Source organism: Sapajus apella, unplaced genomic scaffold, assembly GCF_009761245.1.
Source record: "Sapajus apella isolate SASKATOON/1434 unplaced genomic scaffold, GSC_monkey_1.0 scaffold12, whole genome shotgun sequence".
NCBI lineage: Eukaryota > Metazoa > Chordata > Mammalia > Primates > Cebidae > Sapajus > Sapajus apella.
This window is the reverse complement of record NW_022436952.1, coordinates 16,319,038-16,338,140: the sequence shown is the minus strand read 5'-3', so window position 1 is coordinate 16,338,140 and position 19,103 is coordinate 16,319,038. Positions and strand designations below refer to the sequence as shown.

The window sequence follows — 19,103 nt, the reverse complement described above, 5'->3', positions numbered from 1 at the left end:
TGATGAAATTCAAAGAAGGTAGGTACCTTGCTCAAGTGTACCTAGCAAGTAAGCTAGAATTCACTCTCAGGTCTTCAGGATGCCAGCTACCAGCAGTCTCCAATGCATGGTGCAGCCTCCCCACAGGAGAACAAGGACCCAGTCTCTTAAGAGACTACTGGGAGCTGAGTTGACCCACAGAGTGAGACTCCTCCTCTCTCCTACCTCTGGCAGGGCCCCCACCTCCATTTTCAAGAGGCCCCCTTGGGCTGAGGATCTTGGGAGGGAACAAAGTCCGCTCTTCTCCACCCCTTCCGTCTTTGGGAAGATGACTGTATGGGACTCTCTCCACCCTGCAGTGGGACATCTGGCATGCGAGTTGGTTTTGGTCTCTTTCCAGGGAGGTGGCTGGCCGAGGAGGGCCAGAGGGAATTCCAGTCGTCTCTCATGGCTTGAATTCTGTTCATTAGTGGTGTGACATGTGGAGCCCCAGGGCTGCCCTGTGGCCGCTGATCTGTCTCGCTCTGTCCCATGCAGACCTCCATTCATGTGGATGCCGCTGCCCAGAGTGCCTTTCCTATCCCTGGCACTCCTGAAAATTGCCTTGGAATTTCAAAAGCATGGTTCTAGCCTCTGCCCCCTGCTTTCTGCCCGTCACTCACACCTCAGTCATATTGCTGCTCATACTGTTGGCCTGTCAAGTGACCACAAGTAGGGCTGTGCTTACAAGAACAAGGGTGACTTGAGCTACTTGAAGCTCATGTCTTGTTGAGCTTTGTCGCAACAAAGCATAGTGGTGGAAGGATGGTGGTCATCCCTGTGGGTTCTATGCAGCTGACAGCACATCATTCATGTGCATCCCATTCCTGAGGTCTGGGAAGCAAGACACCCAAATTTACTCAATGTACTTCTCTTCTTATCTTTCCCTGGCAGGAGTTCCCCTTGGCCATTATCAGGGGCTTGGAATGCTACTGTGCTTACCCTACCCCCCAGTTCAACCTGCATGATGCCATGGACAGCTCACTGTGTGGCCAGGACCCTGAGGCACAGAGGCTGGCAGAATACTGTGAGGTCTACCAGACACCTGTGCAAGGTGAGTTCTGCATCCCCGACTGGTGATGGCATTTGGTCTGGGAGTTGGGGAGAGCTTCCAGGGTTTGGAGATGCCAGTCATAGTGAAGCATGCAGTCATGAGGTATGGAAGGTGCCTGTGTAAAGGTCTTGGCATCTTGGTGGGTGGTGGAGATAATGTGGAGGGTCAGCCTTCCACCCTCAACAGAGGCTGAATCCTGTACTCACTTTAAAAAACACTGGACCAGCCAGGCGCCGTGACTCACGCCTGTAATCCCAACACTTTGGGAGGCTGCGGCTGGTGGATCACGAGGTCAGGAGATCGGGACCATACTGGCTAATGTGGTGAAACCCCATCTCTACTAAAAATACACACACAAAAAAAAAAATTAGTCAGGCATGGTGGTGGGCACCTGTAGTCCCAGCTACTCGGGAAGCTGTGACAGGAGAATTGCTTGAACCCAGGAGGCAGGGGTTGCAGTGAGCCGAGATCGCACCACTACACTCCAGCCTGGCCAGCAGAGCGAGACTCCATATCAAACGAACAAGCAAACAAACAAAACATTGGACCCTTTATCTAAGTCTCTCTGGGGATGACAGTGGTAAGAAGATGAGCAGAGAGAGGCAGATCTCAGACAGATAGCAACAGAAAGGTGGTAGGATTGGGAGGCATGGGAAGAATAGGATCCCCGGAGCTGCAGGGGCCACCAGTGCCTCCAGGACCTGGGAATCCTCCTTGGTGTGAGCATCAGGTCTGCCCATGTTGACTTTAGGAACTGATGAAGGGAAGAGCAGGTGAAGAGGGATCCTACCACTTTTATCAAGTGCCTACTGTGACCCAGCACAGCCCTGGAGGTTTTGGGGCTTCCCCCTGGTGATTTCATGTGCTCCTTATAGCAGCCCTGGGGATGAGGCACAAAGAATTACTTGCCTGTCATTAGTCTGGCTCTGGTTTATTGTTGGCAGTACCTGGGTATGTTACTTTACTCAGCCTAGCCTCAATCCCCACCCATTTCCCCTGGTAGAATCTGGAATTATCTGTGCTGTGTCAGGAGCAAGAGTTTGGCCATGGAGACAGAATTAGAGTTGAGGGTCCATAAGGTATCTGATTCCCATTCCACTCCTGCACTGCTGTCTTGGAGGCCTCATCAGAGGGCTTTCTCTGACTAGCCACAGACCTGTGCAGCTAAGATAGAGTTGAAAGATCTCTTCCATGTTTTGGGTCTTGGTTTTACCATCTGTTAAATGGGAGTCTTGGATCATCAGTCCCTCTAAGGGAGTTTAATGGTGAACTGGTGAGTCATAATAGAAATGAGTAACCCCGTGATGACTTTTGGACTTTCAGACACTCGGTGTACAGACAGGAGGTTCCTGCCTAACAAATCCAAAGTGTTTGTGGCTTTGTCAAGCTTCCCAGGAGCTGGGAACACATGGGCACGACACCTTATTGAGCACGCCACTGGCTTCTATACTGGGAGCTACTACTTTGATGGAATCCTCTACAACAAAGGTAAGTCAGAGCTACAGGGGAGGATGGAAGGCAGCTCCCAGTGGCCAAACTGTCGCCTTGCCAGCCAAGCTTCTCAGAGCACTAGAGCCATGCATCTCAAACTTGAATGTACATAAGAATCAACTGTAGGTGGAGCCACTGTGTTTCACACTCACCCTTCAGGGACTGAAGACCAGCCTGCCTGGTGGTCCCCATCCACAGCAAAGTTACACCATTGTATCCACAAATACCCACAATCTAGGCCACTGAGGCACTTACAGACATCACTGATACTGATTACAGCCAAAGAAATGACGCTGAGACTACACTACTGCTCCCACCCAGAACCAAAACCTACCCAGCCCATACTATAGGATACATCTACTGGAAAAAGTATTTTCTTATGAAAGCTACTCCACAAAATTGGAAGAGGTGACTGTTCTACCAGATGTGCAGATATCAATGCAGGCACACAAACATGAAAGAGCAAGGAAGCATGCCATCTCCAAGAGAACACAATTATTCTCCAGTAACAGACCCCAAAGAAAAGAAAATGTGTGAAATACCTGAAAAGTAATTTAAAATAATGATTTTAAGGAAACTCAGTATGATACAAGAGAATACAAATAGACAATTCAATGAAATTAGGAAAACATTTTATGATCTGAATGAGAAGTTTGATAGAATTAGATATCATAAAAACAACCAAACTAATATGTTAGCTGAATAATTAAAATCGATTTTTAATGAATGAAATTAATGATCTAGTCTATTACCAAAGCTCTCAACTGTGTTTTTAATTTCATACCAAGACCTATGAGATACAGCAAAAGAAGCTCTAAGAGGGAATTTTATAGCAACAAATGCCTATATCAAAATAGCAGAAAGATTTCAAATAAGTAACCTAATGATGTACGTCAAGGAACTAGAAAAGCAAGAACAAGCCAAACCCAAAAGTAGTAGAGGGAAAGACATGATGAAGATCAGAGCAGAAATAAATGATAAAATTCAGAATACCTTTATGACAAAACAATCAACAAATTAGGTATAGAGGGAATGTCCCTCAACACAATGAAGGCCACATATGACAAACCCACAGCTAGTATTATACTAAATGAAGAAAGGATTGAAACCCTTCTGTCTAAGAACTGAAGCAATACAAGGATGCCCACTCTCTCCATGTCTGTTCAACCTAGTAACAGAAGTCCTATTCAGCAATGAGGCAAGAAAAAGAAACAAAGGGCATCCAAATTGGAAAGGAGGAAGTCAACTTGTTTCTGTTTGCAGATCGCATGATCTTACATAATAGAAATGCCTGAAGGTATCACCAAGAAACCCTTAGAACTGATAAATGAATTCAGTAAACTTACAGGATACAAAGTCAACATGCAAAAATTAGTGGCATTTCCATATACCAATACTGAACTACCTGAAAAACCAAGAAAGCAATATCATTTATAATAGCAGTGAAAAAATACCTAGGAATAAATTTAATAAAAGATGAAAGACTTCTGCAAAGAAAACTATAAAACACTTATGAAATTGAAGAGGACACACAAAAAATAGAAAGATACCCCATATTTATGGGAAAATGACCATACTACCAAAAGCAATCTACAGATTCAATACAATCCCCATCAAAATATCAATGACATTCTTAGCAGAACCAGAAAAAAAATTTTCCTAAAATTTATGTGGAGCCACAAAAGACCCTGAATAGCCAAGGCAATTCTGAGCAAAAAGAACAAAGCAGGAGGCATCATACTACTGACTTCAAAATATGTTACAAAGCTTTAGTAACAAAAAAACAGCATGGTACTGCTATAAAAACAGACACATAGACCAATAGAACAAAATGGAAAACCTAGAAATAAATCCATGCATTTACAGCCAAGTCATTTTTGACAAAGATGCCAAGAACATACACTTGGGAAAGGACAAGCTCTTCAATAAATGGTATTGGGAAGACTGGATAACCATATGCAGAAGATTGAAGCTATATCCCTGTCTCTCTTTTTATACAAAAATCAACTCAAAATAGGGCTGGGCATGATGGCTCACACCTGTTATCCCAGCACTTTGGGAGGCCGAGGCAGGTGGATCATAAGGTCAGAAGTTAGAGACCAGCCTGGCCAACTTGGTGAAACCTCATCTCTACTAAAATACAAAAATTAGCTGGGCATTGTGGAAGGTGCCTGTAATCCCAACTATTCAGAAGGATGAGGCAAGAGAATCAACTGGGAACCAGAGGTTGCTGTGAGCCGAGATTGCACCATTGCACTCCAGCCTGGACAACGTGAGACTCCGTATCAAAAAAAAAAGTCAACTCAAACTGAAGACTTAAATGTAAGGCCCAAATCTATGAAACTACTAGAAGAGAACAGGAGAAATGTTTCACGACATTGGTCTGGGCAAAGATTTTTTTTTGCTTTTGATATAGGACCTCAAAAGCACGGACCACAAAAGCAAAAATAGTTGGGATTATGTCAAACTTCTGCACAACAAAGGAAACAATCAGCAAAGTGAAGAGACAGCCTGCAGAATGGGAGAAAATATTGGCAAACTATTCATCCAACAAGGAAGGGATTTATTTATTTATTTATCTATTTGTTTGTTTATTTATTTAGACTGAGTCTCCTTCTGTTGCCAGGCTGGAGTGCAGTGGCACAATCTTGGCTCACTGCAACTTCTGCCTCCTGGGTTCAAGTGATTTTCCTGCCTCAGCCTTCTGAGTAGCTGGGATTACAGGTGCCCGCCACCACACCCAGCTAATTTTTTGTATTTTTAGTAGAGACGGTGTTTCACCGTGCTGGCCAGGATTGTCTCGATCTCTTGACCTCATGATCCACCTGCCTCAGCTTCCCAAAGTCTTGGGATTACAGGCGTGAGCCACCGCCCAGATTAATAACAAGAATTTATAAGGAACTCAACAACAAAAAGCCAAAATAATCTGATTTAAAAATTGACAGGTGATATGAATAGACATTTATCAAAAGAAGACATACAAATGGTCAAGTATATGAAGAAATGCTCAATATCACTAATTATCAGGGAAATGCAAATCAAAACCACAGTGAGATATCATCTCACCCCAGTTAGAATGGCTACTATGAAAAAGACAAAAAATAACAAGTGCTGGCTTGGATGTGAAGAAAATGGAATTCTTTTTTTTTTTTTTTTTTTTTTGAGATGGAGTCACACCCTGTCATTCAGGCTGGAGTGCAGCGGTGGGATCTGGGCTCACTGCAACCTCCACCTCATGGGTTCCAGAGATTCTCCTGCCTCAGCCTCCCAAGTAGCTGGGATTACAGGCATGCGCCATCACGCCCGGCTAATTTTTTGTATATTTAGTAGAGACAAGGTTTCACCATGTTGGCCAGGCTGGTCTGGAACTCCTGACCTCGTGATCCACCTGCCTTGGCCTCCTAAAGTGCTGGGATTACAGGCGTGAGCCACTACACCCAGCTGAAAAGGGAACTCTTATACACTGTTGGTGGGAGTGTAAACTAGTACAGCTGTTAGGGAAAACAGTATGGAGGCTCCTAAAAAAAAAAAAAAAAATTACCATAAGATGCAGCAATCCCACTGCTGGGTATATACTCAAGGCAAAAGAAATGAGTATGTTGAAGAGATATCTGTACTCTCATGATTATTGCAGCACCATTCACAATAACCAAGATAAGGAATCAACTTTAGTGCCCATCAATAGGTGAATTTTTAAAATGTGTTACATATACACAATGGCTAGTTAGCCATAAAAAAAGAATTAAATGCTGTAATTCACAGCAACATGGTGTGAGCCTAAGGGACATTTTGTTAAGTGAAATAAGCCAAGCACGGAAAGATAAATACCACATGTTCTCATTCATATGTCAAAGCTTAAAACATTGGTCTCACAGATGTAGAGAGTAGAATAGTGATCACTAGAGGCTGGGAAAGGTAGGAGGGAGGGCAGGATAGGGAGAGGTTGGTTAATGGAGACAAAATTACAGCTAGATATGAGGAATAAGTTCTAGTTTGTTATAGCATTGTAGGGTGACTACAGTTGACAATAATTTATCGTATGTTTTCAAGTACGAAAGGATTTTAAATGTTTCCAGCACAAAGACATGATAAATGCTTGAGGTGATGGATATTCCAATTACTTTGATTTTGTTATTAAACATTGTATACATGCATTGAAATATCACATTGGACCCATAAAGAAGATGTACATTCATCATGTCAGTTTAAAATAATAGTAAAAATATTTATTTTTATCTTATTTTACTTTAAGTTCTGGTATACAGTGTGCTGAATGTGCAGGTTTGTTACATAGGTATGCATGTGCCATGGTGGTTTGCTGCACCTATCAACCCATCATCTAGGTTTTAAGTCCTACATACATAAGGTGTTCATCCTAATGCTCTCCCTCTCCTTGCCCTTCACCTCCCAACAGTCCCTGGTGTGTGATGTTCCCCTCCCTGTGTCCATGTGTTCTCATTGTTCAACTCCCGCTTATGAGTGAGAACATGTGGTGTTTGGTTTTCTGTTCCTGGGTTAGTTTGCTGAGAATGATGGCTTCCAGCTTCATCCATGTCCCTGCAAAGGACATGAACTCATTCTTTTCTAATAAAAATATTTTTAAGCAAAAAAAGAGAATCACCTGGAGGGCTTTCTAAAACTTGGGTTCCTGGCCCACACCCCTGACAGTCTGATTTAGGTGGTCTGAGGTGGGGCCTGGGAATTTTCATTTCTAACAAGCTCCCAGGTGATCCTGATGAAAACAGCCCTAGGACCCCACTTAGAGTGGAATTTCATGAGATCGTGACTATTCTGGTTTCAAAGGGAAAGACTAGTAGCTTGAATTTTTTCTCTATAAACATTTCTTGAAGTTTCCTTAATTTTTAGAACCCTCAATAATTAGGGGTGAAACTGATTTAATCTGCTTATTCCTTTCTTGAGGCAAGAAATAGTTCATCAAAATATAATAAAAAATATCCAAAAATTTTTAAGAGTTTTGATTTATAATCTTTCCCTTGTAGAAATAAGGGAAATTAAGTTAAATGGCTGAAGTCTGTGTTTTAAGACTGAAAAACCTCAGACAAGTCCAGCGGCATCAAATTTGGCAAAATGTATTTCTCTGTTGTCAAGCGTTGCAACATTTTCTCTGGATTTCTTTTTCTTTCTTTCTTTCTTTCTTTTTTTTTTTTTTTTTCTTTTTAAAGATAGAGTCTCACTCTGTCACCCAGGCTGGAGTGCAGTGGCATGATCTCGGCTCACTGCAACCACCACCTCTTGGGTTCAAGTGATTCTCCTGCCTCAGCCTCCCCAGTAGCTGCGATTACAGGCACTCACCACCACACCCAGCTAATTTTTGTATTTTAGTAGAGGTGGGATTTCACCATGTTGGCCAGGCTGGTCTTGAACTCCCGACCTCAAGTGATCCACCCATCTCACACTCCCAGAGTGCTGGGATTACAGGTATGAGCCACTGTGCCGGGCCCATTTTCTCTGGATTTCTTAACCAGAGTTTGCTTTAGGAAAGTTGATAGTGTCAGTAACATCCTCGAGAAACAGAAATTTATTGAGCTTGGCATTGGGTTCTGGAATCACTCATAACAATCTTGGTCTGGGAAAAACTTAAGGTTGTCCATGTAACCCAGCCTCATCCTCCCTGGGAGCTTTGAGCGTTATGGGCATCTTCAGGTGAGGGAGGAAGTGGCCACATGAGCACATGGCCCTGTCTACTCTGGCTTAGTCCCCTGGGAATCGCCCACTGAGCCCAGGCTGCAGTTACCCACCTTGTTCATCTCCAAGGCTCTTACCTTATTCAAGCAGCTGGTTGCTTTGGTCTACATATGGTTAAGTAGCCCAATGACTGGAATTGCCAACTATAAAGGTCGAGTTGACGCTGCCTCAGAAATGCTTTCGAGATACCTCACACACATCTTTGAGCCTTACAGGACCATTGGATATAGCCAGTGGCCCCAGAGCACTGGCAGAGTGATCTCTGTCTCTCTCTCTCTCTCTCTCTCTCTCTCTCTCTCTCTCTCTCTCTCACACACACACACACACACACATTCACAAGGTATCTCCAATGCCCAACCACCAAGTCTATTGTGGTAGGTCAAATGTGGTCCGAGCTGCAAGGCAGAATAGCTGATGTTGGAAGAGGCCAAGGCAGTATGGGAGGCACGCTCAGTCTCAGTGTTGTTAAAGACTAGATCTCAAGTTTATTCATTCCAGTTTGACTCTTCCTTTCATAGCATTTTCCAGCTGTTTGATAGAATGAATCAAAGCGAGGCCTTTTGGTGTTTGGCCCATGGCAGAGATGAGTTTGAAGCTTGTTGAGTTTCAATGGATAAACCAGGACATCCAGATTCAAAAGAGACTTGCATTTTCCAAGCATCAAAGAATCCCTCAGTGCTAACTGCAGACACAAATACTTTCCAGCCATTCCTGCAGAGGGGCTGGTGGGGGGACTCACTTTGTTTCCAAGAGCCCAAGGTAAGCACAGGAGCACTTATGGAATATGTCCCAGAGCTAGGTACATGGGCTATGTTGGGTGTGGTCAGGAGACTAGGTTCAGCAGACCTCTTCCCAGGAAGCCTTCTAGGACATCTCATTATTTGGAACCCCTGCTGTTTGTTTCCATAAGCCTCTATACCCTGTACTTAGGCTGTTTCCTCTACTAGAACATAAGCTTTAAGACAAGGTCTGAGTTGGAACCTTTTGTCCCCAACATAAAGTCTAACACAGTGAGCACACAGTAACCTTCAATGATAAATGTGTGACTCTGGATGGATGTGCAGAGTCTGGCCTTCTCAGCCAGTAGTCATTCAGGTTCTGAGTGACCAGTACCAAAGCAAGGGACCAAGAAAGAGAGGGCCCCAGATAGGCTCATCAATGGGAACAAGTCTCCATTCATAGACACTGGGCCCTGGGTCCTCAGGGCCAGGCTCAAACTCTGCAGTTGAGGCCTTGACCAGACCTGCTCTGGGGCAAGGCTGGGCCCTGTTGTAAGACCATGGCGTCAGGTCAGAAGGTGGATCTACACCTGCTCACAGCCAATGCACCTGAAAGTCAGGATCCTGCCCCTACTGTAGGGAGGTAGAAGGAAGCTGGGGGCCTCACAGGGACACACAAAGGCATGTGGAGAAAGCCCTGGTGCTGTTTCTGTGGCGCTGTGTGATCTTGGGCAAGTCCCACACTCACTCTGTGCCTCAGTCTCTTCCTTCAGCTATGTTTGCAGCTGTGGTTAAATCAAAGGGTTTTTGTGATGCTTGTGTAAAATTATCTCTATGAAAATGCCCAAAACATATGCATGCATATGCAATGGCAGGTCCTCTGCCTCCTGACTCCTGGGGGTCTTCAGGGGATGCCTCATCTCATTTCTCTTGCAGATGCCATCTTTCGCCACTGTTAGATGACTGTTAGACAATTCCTGGAGTCCCTTTCTCTTGGACAGGGTCACTCCTGTGGAAGCCGTTCCTGTTGCCATCCATAGGTCCTCTCAGTGCCCTCTGCTGTGCCTTCCATGGGGCCCCTCTCATGCCCCTGATGCCAGCTTTCCCCCAACCTGTCTGCTGCTGTGGTAGGGGGCCCCATGGACACCATCCTCCACAGAGACCCTCTCATTTTTCCCTGCAGGGTTCAAGGGGGAAAAGGATCACTGGCGGAGCCGACGCACCATCTGTGTCAAAACCCACGAGAGTGGCCGGAGGGAGATTGAGATGTTTGATTCAGCCATCCTGCTGATCCGGAACCCATACCGGTCCCTTGTGGCTGAATTCAACAGGAAATGTGCCGGACACCTGGGGTATGCCGCTGACCGCAACTGGAAGAGCAAAGGTAATCAGGGACCTTGCAGTGGGGGTTGGGGGGCTTGTCAGTACAGGCAGGATGCCCATAGGGATGCAGGATCAGTAGACACAGGTAGGCACTCAAACCCCATCCTGCTATGGACTTACTATTGCTGTTCCTGGGCTTGAGCCCACCTCCTCCCCTTGCCCTCCATGCCTGCCGAGGTCCACATGTTAATATATTTTACTTAGATACTAGCTTGATTCCCAAGAATCTTCTCTGCCTCCATGAGTGTGTAGTAGAGAAATACACACCCCTTTCCATTCTCTGCTTCTGCCCAGGAGCTCATGCAGGGCTGGGACAAGAGCATATGGACCTGCTTTGCACACTCCTCTGTGTTCAGTACCAGGTTCCTCCTTTATAAAATGAGACCTGTGCCTCATGAGGAGCTCATGCAGGGCTGGGAGAAGAGCACACGGGCTGCACATGTGCCTGCTTTGCACCCTCCTCTGTCTTCGGCACCAGGTTCCTCCTTTATAGAGTGAGACTTGAGACCTGCACCTCATGGGGCATCCAGGGAGCAGTGAGATGATGTGCCTGCCCTGTCTCTGCTCAGACCTCAGCAGGTTAATTCCCTCCTAAGCTGCCTCTCACTGACTCTTCAGTGTCTGATGGGGGAATCACATCAGCCCTACTTTCCAGATGAGCCCAGAGAACATGGTTGGGGTCTTGGCCTTGATGGTGGGCAGCAGAGCTGGAACTCACACTCAGTATTTTAGTCAGCTGGCACTGCAATAACGAAATACCACAAAACTGGGGGATGGGGCAAGGGAGTGGTACCAAAGCCACAGACATTTATTTCTCATGGCTTAGAGGCTGGGAAGTCCAAGATGAAAGTGCTGGCTAATTCCATTCCTGGGAAGGGACTGTTTCCAGGCTTGGAGACAGCTGCCTTCTCACTCTGTCCTCACGTGTCCCCAAAAGCTATCTGGTGTCTCTTCTGATAAAGGCGCTAATTCCACCACAAGGGCTTCACCCTCATGACAGCGTCTGACTCTCATTACCTCCCAAAGGCCCTATCTCTAATAGCATCATATGGTGGGTCAGGACTCTCTGTGAATTTGAGGGGCATACAAGCATCTGGGTTCCAACGTCGGGAGTGTCTGATTCTGGGTCACATTGGCCTGTTCCCCACTGTAGCATTATTCATGGAGTCGATCCTCTGACCCACACTTGCTGAAGTTCTACTGGGTGTCAGGCATGGGGGGATGTACCAGGAGCCCAGGCTAATGGGGTCATGGTCTCTGCCCTTGACTCATGGACAGCTGAGTGTTTGGGTGGTGATGAATAGAGTCTGAGTGGTAAATGATGTGAAATGAAGTCAGAAACAAAGCAGCGTCCAGGCAGAGTCGGGTGAGAGAAGTCACGTGGGGCCCATGGCCAGGCAGGCTTGTGCTCCTGCTGCTTGTTACTGGATCAGCCAGTGGGTGGCCTGTAGTCTTCCCCTTCCGCCATCATCCTCTACCTGGACAGCCTCCCACAGTCAGGCAGGCTGATCTCTGATGCCTCCTCTGCCTCCTATGAGCCGTATAACCCTGGGAAAGATACTTGCCTTGTGTTCTGAGCCTCAGTTTTCTCATCATAATGAAACAAGGATAGGCCCTGTGAAGATTAGAGAAAGCAAATGCTTCACACGGCATTTGAGGTGTGTTAATAGCCCATTTATGGAAACCTTATTGGGATGACTTCTGATGTTTGTACCCTGCACCCCCCCTCCAAATAAATTAATTTCTTAATTTTCTGGGAAAGAAAGCATATAAAGTAGATTATCTGCAAAAGTCCGAGGCCAACCCCGTCTATGGTTTCACCGTATGTCCTACTGCCCAGAAGTTTCACAGGTTCAAACTGGCAACCAAACCACAGTACACATATGCACCCATCAGGCACCACATTGACTTAGCTTTACAGGAGGACCTGGGATGGCAAGTGGAGCCTGCACAGCATCTTCATCTCACCAGGACGCCCAGAGCTGCCACCACCCACCACACATACTGCTCGGCCACCAAAGGGTCCTCCTCCATGGGGAATGCCAGGTTGACCCCCTAGGCAGTGGGCAGTGGAAAACCCTGCCCACTTCCCCCTCCTGAGCAGCCCCTCGGGACCGGCAGCCCTGGCAGGGCCAGCCCCTGACTCTGCATCTCCTCTGTCCTCACCCTAGAGTGGCCGGAGTTTGTCAACAGCTACGCCTCATGGTGGTCCTCACATGTCCTAGACTGGCTCAAGTACGGGAAGCGGCTGCTGGTGGTGCACTATGAGGAGCTGCGGCGCAGCCTGGTACCCACGCTGCGGGAGATGGTGGCCTTCCTCAATGTGTCTGTGAGCGAGGAGCGGCTGCTCTGCGTGGAGAACAACAAGGAGGGCAGCTTCCGGCGGCGCGGCCGGCGCTCCCACGACCCTGAGCCCTTCACTCCGGAGATGAAGGATTTGATCAACGGCTACATCCGGACGGTGGACCAGGCCCTGCGTGACCACAACTGGACTGGGCTCCCCAGGGAGTATGTGCCCAGATGATAGGCCCAGCCCACATCGCTGCCCCTGCTGAGTGATGCAATCTCACCATGGGGCTGCGCAGCCCACACCGATGCCCCAGCCCGTGGCCTTGCCGGGACGAACGGTTGGTGGGGGACCCACCCTGGTGCTGCCTCCTGCACAAGGAGACCTGGACACAACAGACACACATCACAAGGCGAACACAAATGGACACACACCCCTGGCCACACACCCACTCCTCCTCAGACACACTCAAACACCACTCCATGCTCACAGCCCCATCTTGACGTAGCAAAGCCACGCACGTGGGGTGTGCCAGGCACTCCCAGATGCAAACTCAGCCATGCACAGACACCACGCACAGGTGCCAGGCTGTGTGCTCCTGGAGCCTGGCTGGTTGTCTCTCTCTCACATAGTTACACGTGCACTCCCTGGGATCTAAGAGGGCCTGGGTTTCCTGTGTCTAGCCTTGGAATAGACTTGCTCGTCAGGGTGTTTGATTCCAGGATGCTGGGCCGGGTGGGCATTTATGCTCTGAGCAGCGAGGACCGTTGGAATGGAGGTGGGCACAAAGACTGCTGCTGCTGGGCTGTGTGGCCCTGGCCTTGTGTCTGACATCCCATAAATGTGTGTGTGGTGTGACCAGGCACCACAAACTCTGCAGCCTTGCCTGTCTTTTCTCTGTGGCTGGGCTGGCAGCACCATGGGCAGAGTTGAGAACTGCCCCCACCCCTCCCAAGCCAATACAGACACTGACCTCAGGACCAGCCACATTAAGTCTGTGCACTGCCCACTACCCCCTTCAACCCACCCTACATCAATACTCCGGGGCATGGGTCTCCCTTCCCTGGCTTCTTCCTCCAGCTATGCCCAGGGAAGCTGGAGATTCAAGTCATTCCCCAGAAGCAAGGTGTAAGAGTGAGGACATGAGGAAGAGGGCAGGAGCTGAAGTTCCTGGGGAACCCCGGACCTCTGGGGACCTGTACACCAGCAGGATGGGTCTTGGGGGTTGGCATGGGGAGATTGTAAGGGCTATGTCCTGGGGATCACTGGGACTGGTACCCCACCCATAGGTGGGGCCCTGCTCTCTCTGGGGTCCCACACGGCGTCATGAGAGCTAGTTAGTACTCAGCCTGACCTCTAGGTCAGGCCCTGCCAGCCTGGGATGGGGGTCAATGTATGCTAAGCATCCTAGGCTGTAGAGGCCAGGAGGTTCAAGAATGGAGGGTAAGGGTGCAACCCGGGAGCAGTGCTCAAGGTGGCTAAGATGCAGGGAGGATTGTGGAGATCTGGTTGCATGCTAGCCCCCGCGAAGGTGGGGAAGGTGGGTGGGCCTGGACTCAGGCAACCTCTCAGTGGTTTCTCCAGGCCTAGGATAACCCTGGCCAGGCCCCATGGTCCTGCCCTGGGCCAGCTGTCAGGAAGACTGCCCCGTTAGCCTGAGCCAAGCTGCATTGGGAGGAGAAGGCAGGATGAGGGATTTGGGAGAGCTGGACATTGAGATGTCCTGACCCTCTGCTCCCTAGCCAGATGATGGGGAACCCAGAGCCCCCTTGTGAGCACAGGTAAGGGGTGGAGGGCCCAGTAGAGCTGCTCTTTCTCAGATAGAAGCTTCCTCCACGTCAGTCTGGCCAGGGGGTGGGTTTAGGCATCTGTGCCCCTGGTGGCCTCCAAGTCCTTCCTGGGATTCCCCCAAACCCACACCAATATGAAGACCCTCCCACAGCATCAACTCAGTTCGGCTCAAAACGAAACACCAAGGTCTGTGATCATGTGCATTGCTCAGGATAGCTTCAGCATCCAGTCTGTGAACTCCCCTAATGGGGCTATTTCTCCCTAGTATTAGGAGAACTTGAGACCCCTTCAGAGTTTCCACACTGCCTTGGAAGGGGAAGTCAGGGCAGGCCTGCATCCCAGAGCAAACCTAGATCCTCAAAAGAGATGGGAGGTGTGGAGCGGGCCAGTGGAGAATGGAGAAGCTGGCCTACTCCCACTCTGGCCCTCACTCTCCCAGGCCATTTAGATGATCCTTAGGGGAGAATACTCAGAAGCCATGGAGGCTGGGAAGGGCAAAGTGTGAGAGAGGACTGACCGGGACTGGAGCTGGGGTCTGGCCAGAGCAACAGCAGCAGGCTTTTCCTGGTCGTTGGGTTGGTACATTCACTGCTGCCAGGTGCCCAGAGATGTCATCTCCCTCCAGATAGAGTGTCACCTGCTCCTGTGGCCTTGTAGATGATTCTGCACCTTAGTGAAGAGTGCAGGCAAGTAGAATGATGGGGTCAGGGTCCATCCAGTTTATGTTGAGTCACTCCATATGGCAAGGCACCTGGTGTTTGGTGGGTGATCTCGGATGTAGGATGAGCAAGGAAGAGCAAAGGCCGTGTCAGCTGCTGGTGGTCCTCACAGCCTTCATCCCAAGTCTGCCTATGTAGGAGATCTCAACAGAAACAGGAACAGGGATCTGTCTGTGCTTGCAGGAAAGTCCATTTGTTTTTGTCCAAGTTAGGTCTAATCTACAGCTCTTAGCTTCTCAGTAGAGGACATTCTCCCAACCAGCCAAGGAATAAAAGCTCAACTCTAGGTAGGGCAGAAGTGTGGCAAATGCATCAGGAACCAGTTAGAACAAAACAGCGAAACCCTGACTGTCTACAGATTCCAACTTTAATGGCAAGGCTGCAGAGTTACACAAACCTGTGTTAAAACATGTAATTTTAATGGATTTCATCTCCCGTTGTGGATCAATTTGGAAAAACCAAAATATGTAATTTTAAAAAACTAAAACACATTCTGATAACCCAAGTGATGTGTAAATGAGGGAGAAGAATAGACAGGCTTCCAAACCCTAGGAAGGAAGCTGCTTAATTATGTGAACATCTTATAATGAAGTCTCTTGCAGCTAAAATTAGATTTTGAGTGCATGAATATGTGATAATGTTTGCATATCAGAATGCATTTTTTCCCCTTAAAAATAGCAATAGCCACTTGGTTCTTAGGGGGCCCCAAGAGAAGAGGAGAAGTGCTGAGGTTGATCTTGTGGCTGCAATAATTCTTGGGACACAGGTTTGTTTTCTGCTGACTTGTTTAGAAACTCATTGGAGGTATCTGAAATGTGATGACTCCAAAGGGGTTCATCTCACTTTAGGGTGAAATTGATTGGTCTGACATCCTATTTATCACCACTTAATACTGGGTGAGTTGGTCTGAACAAGGTGAGGGTAAAGTGGAGTGGAAATAATGTAGAGTCGTCAGACTGAAGGGCCGGGTTGTGGTCCCAGCTCTAATCTGCCATCTTGGACAAGGCTTTTCCCATCTCCAATCTCAGTTTCCGATCCATAAAATGGGGGAAGTGGTAGGTCCTACTGGTTGCATCCACATTCATTCCCCCATTTCCATTCTCAGCAGCCCCCCATTTCTTTTTGGGGAATCACATGACCTGCTAGAGCCTCTCCAGGTGTAGAATACATGTCCTGGTCTAGCCAATGACACCTTCCATCTTTCCAGCTATGGTGACTGGGTTAGGTATGATGATCTTGTGAGTTAAGGCAATGCAGCCAGAGGGAATTTCAAAACTTTTGGGAATGCTGGGTAGAAGCTCTTTTAATTCCCTTGTTGAATGTGAAAAAGGTAGTAGTATTCCTGGGTCTTGATGGTGACCACCTTGGGCCTTGGGGTCATGACCAAGAATCACCCAGCAGGAAGCTGACACCACTGAAGGGAGAGTCAAGAGGCAGGAAGAAATCAAGTCCTTGGTGAAATTGTTAAGCAGGGGATCAAGCCTTGCTTGAGATTGGCCTTACCACTGGACTTTTTTTGTTACATGAGCTAATAAATTCTGTTTATTGTTTAAGTTGGGTCGAGTTTAATTTCTGTTACTTGTAACTCAGAACATGGTGCAAATGGGTTGGACTGAAAAGCCCCGGGTCTCTGACATTCTCTGTCTCTGTGGCTGATGTAGATAAAGCCTGAAACTCAGCCCAGCCTGAGCTTGTGGGATTGGGAGGTAACTTTTCACAGGAATGGAGCTGAGTGCAAAATGCTCAGTAAAAACCTGTGCTTAGTCAGCCAAGACAAGTCGCATTTTTAAGTTGGTACATGGTGAGGTTACCCATATAGCCATAGAAAATAAATCCTAAGGTGCCCAGCCCAGACCATGAGTTGTCTCATTTAATGCTTAATCCTTTGGTGTGGTTATTATTTATTATCTCCGCTTGAAAAATGAAAGGACTGGAATTCCAATTTGTAATGATTGTAAAAGTATGACCCTTTCGTAGTTACTGGAATTTCTTTCATGGAGTATATGATGTGGTACTGGAAGGAATTGTTTGATAAATTACTTGGATTGAGGATGAGACTTTAGCCCCTTCAAGGGACATGCTTGAATAACAGCTTATAGACAGTAAACTCTCTTCTAGGGAGAGTAGGTGTGGTTAACCATATAGCTTTGATTTTGCAAAGTGGGAAATCCAAGCTTGGGGCAGAGCTGAATTGCTGCTGTTGGAGGAGAGGTAAATAATGCCACTGTGAGTTCTCCCCTCTGTCTTTCCCTCTTCAGCCCTACTGTGCCAGAAATTGGAGGAACAGAGGGAGTTATATGTGGCTTCCCATCTTCAAACTCTCCTTGGAATGTCTATTATACAGTATGCCAGGATGAAAATCTATACAATATGTAGAAAAACGCCAGGATCCCAGGAAATTTATGTGAGTATATTTGTCCACAGTGCTCCATTTTGTGACTGAAGATAGATTTTGGCCCCTCCTGAGAACTTGACCCAAATGTGCAGACACATTGCAGACATCCAGGTCCCTGCCATGGGAAGTATGAGCAGATCCAGCTTTAATGATAGGCAATATAAAATGAGGAATCTTGATGTCAAAAATGAAAATAATCCTAGTTGATGTTATAATCATAACCATGGGCTGAATGCATAAACTTTCCAAGGTGTCTTTAGCACGTAAGACATTTTGTTTCAGGTTCAGACATCAGCTGTGACAGATCCATGGCTTGAAGTTGTGGATAACGATGATCAATAACAGTGAACGAAATTCTTATGGGTCACAAAGTTCCACAAACATCATCTCATATGTGGCTCAGTGAGGTGAACATTATTATTTTCGTGTGGAGGGATGAGAAAATGTGGTTTCTGAGACTGAGTTAGCCAAAATTTAACTGCTCTGTTTTATAGAAGCATAAAATGAGATTTGGAATGGGGAAGGGTCTCATACGAGGTCATGCTGTGGGAATGAGTGGTGGAGCTGGGACTGGAAGGTGGATTCTTTCCACTAAACCACCTGATTGGCCCCACACTGCATATCTATAATTCTTCAAGAAGTTGCTGGAAATGAGACAAGTGTGCACAGAGAGCTCATTTGGAAGCAAGTCCATTAATTTCACTGCTCATTCTTTGCCAGAATACATTTTGGTGGGCAACTGAGTTCACTTTTAAGAGCCATTTATCAAGCATCCCCACTACTTGACAACCTGCTCAGAAGAAAGAAATCCCTTTCCAAAGAAGGGAAGTCAGTGAGATGGACCATTATACCATAAGATAGGAGCTCAGAGTTTTCCTCCCAAGTCACCAAACCCAGACAAAGAAAGATCCTGTTATTCCAAGACATTAATTAATAGGCAAGAATCTTTGGTGAATCTGAGCCCAGAAGTATGTATGTATTTGTAAGAGCTCTAGACAGCTGCTCCTCTGAATCCAATGCCAGCCATCCTGAGCATTACAAGTGACAAGAGCTTGGTCATTTGGGCCTTGGCATCAAGTCACTTAGATAATTTTTCCTCCCACAGTCAGAACTATGGTATCTGGATGACAGAATAATCTACCCTCACTTTGAAAGGCAGGGCACACATTTACTATTTGTCTAGGAGGAAGCCCAGGGAAGCAGAATAGTGGTGCTAATACGATGCTTTCCAAGCCTTCAGCCTTCCAGTTGTACCATAGGACTTGCCAAAGGTTGAAATCATCCCTCACCAGAATCACCTGTATTTGTTTTCTACTGCTGAGCAACAAATGACCACAAACTGAAGACCTTAAAACAACACACATTTATCATTCCACAGTTTCCTTGAGTCCAGAGACTGGGCATGGCTTAACTGGACTCTCTGCTTCAGGATCTCATCAGGCTGCAATCAAGATGTCAGCAAGGCTGTGCTTTCATCTGGAGATCTGACCAGGAAGAATCCAAACTCACTTAAGATTGTTGACAGAATTAAGTTGTGTGT

General features: G+C 47.0%; 1 protein-coding gene across 4 annotated transcripts in view; it reads left to right on the top strand.

The window, feature by feature from the left end:
- The window catches only part of WSCD1 (WSC domain containing 1), a 54,948-nt gene extending 38,227 nt beyond the window's left edge, over positions 1 to 16,721 (top strand). For 3 of the 4 annotated variants that reach the window (XM_032280154.1, XM_032280153.1, XM_032280155.1), the window contains exons 6-9: positions 913 to 1,072; positions 2,396 to 2,560; positions 10,172 to 10,372; positions 12,543 to 16,721. In XM_032280154.1, the coding sequence (XP_032136045.1) occupies positions 913 to 1,072; positions 2,396 to 2,560; positions 10,172 to 10,372; positions 12,543 to 12,895 (879 nt within the window). In that variant the 3' untranslated portion in view covers positions 12,896 to 16,721. The remainder of the gene's footprint in view (positions 1 to 912; positions 1,073 to 2,395; positions 2,561 to 10,171; positions 10,373 to 12,542) is intronic. The other variant, XM_032280156.1, reaches the window with a different exon arrangement.
- Positions 16,722 to 19,103: the final 2,382 nt, after the last annotated feature.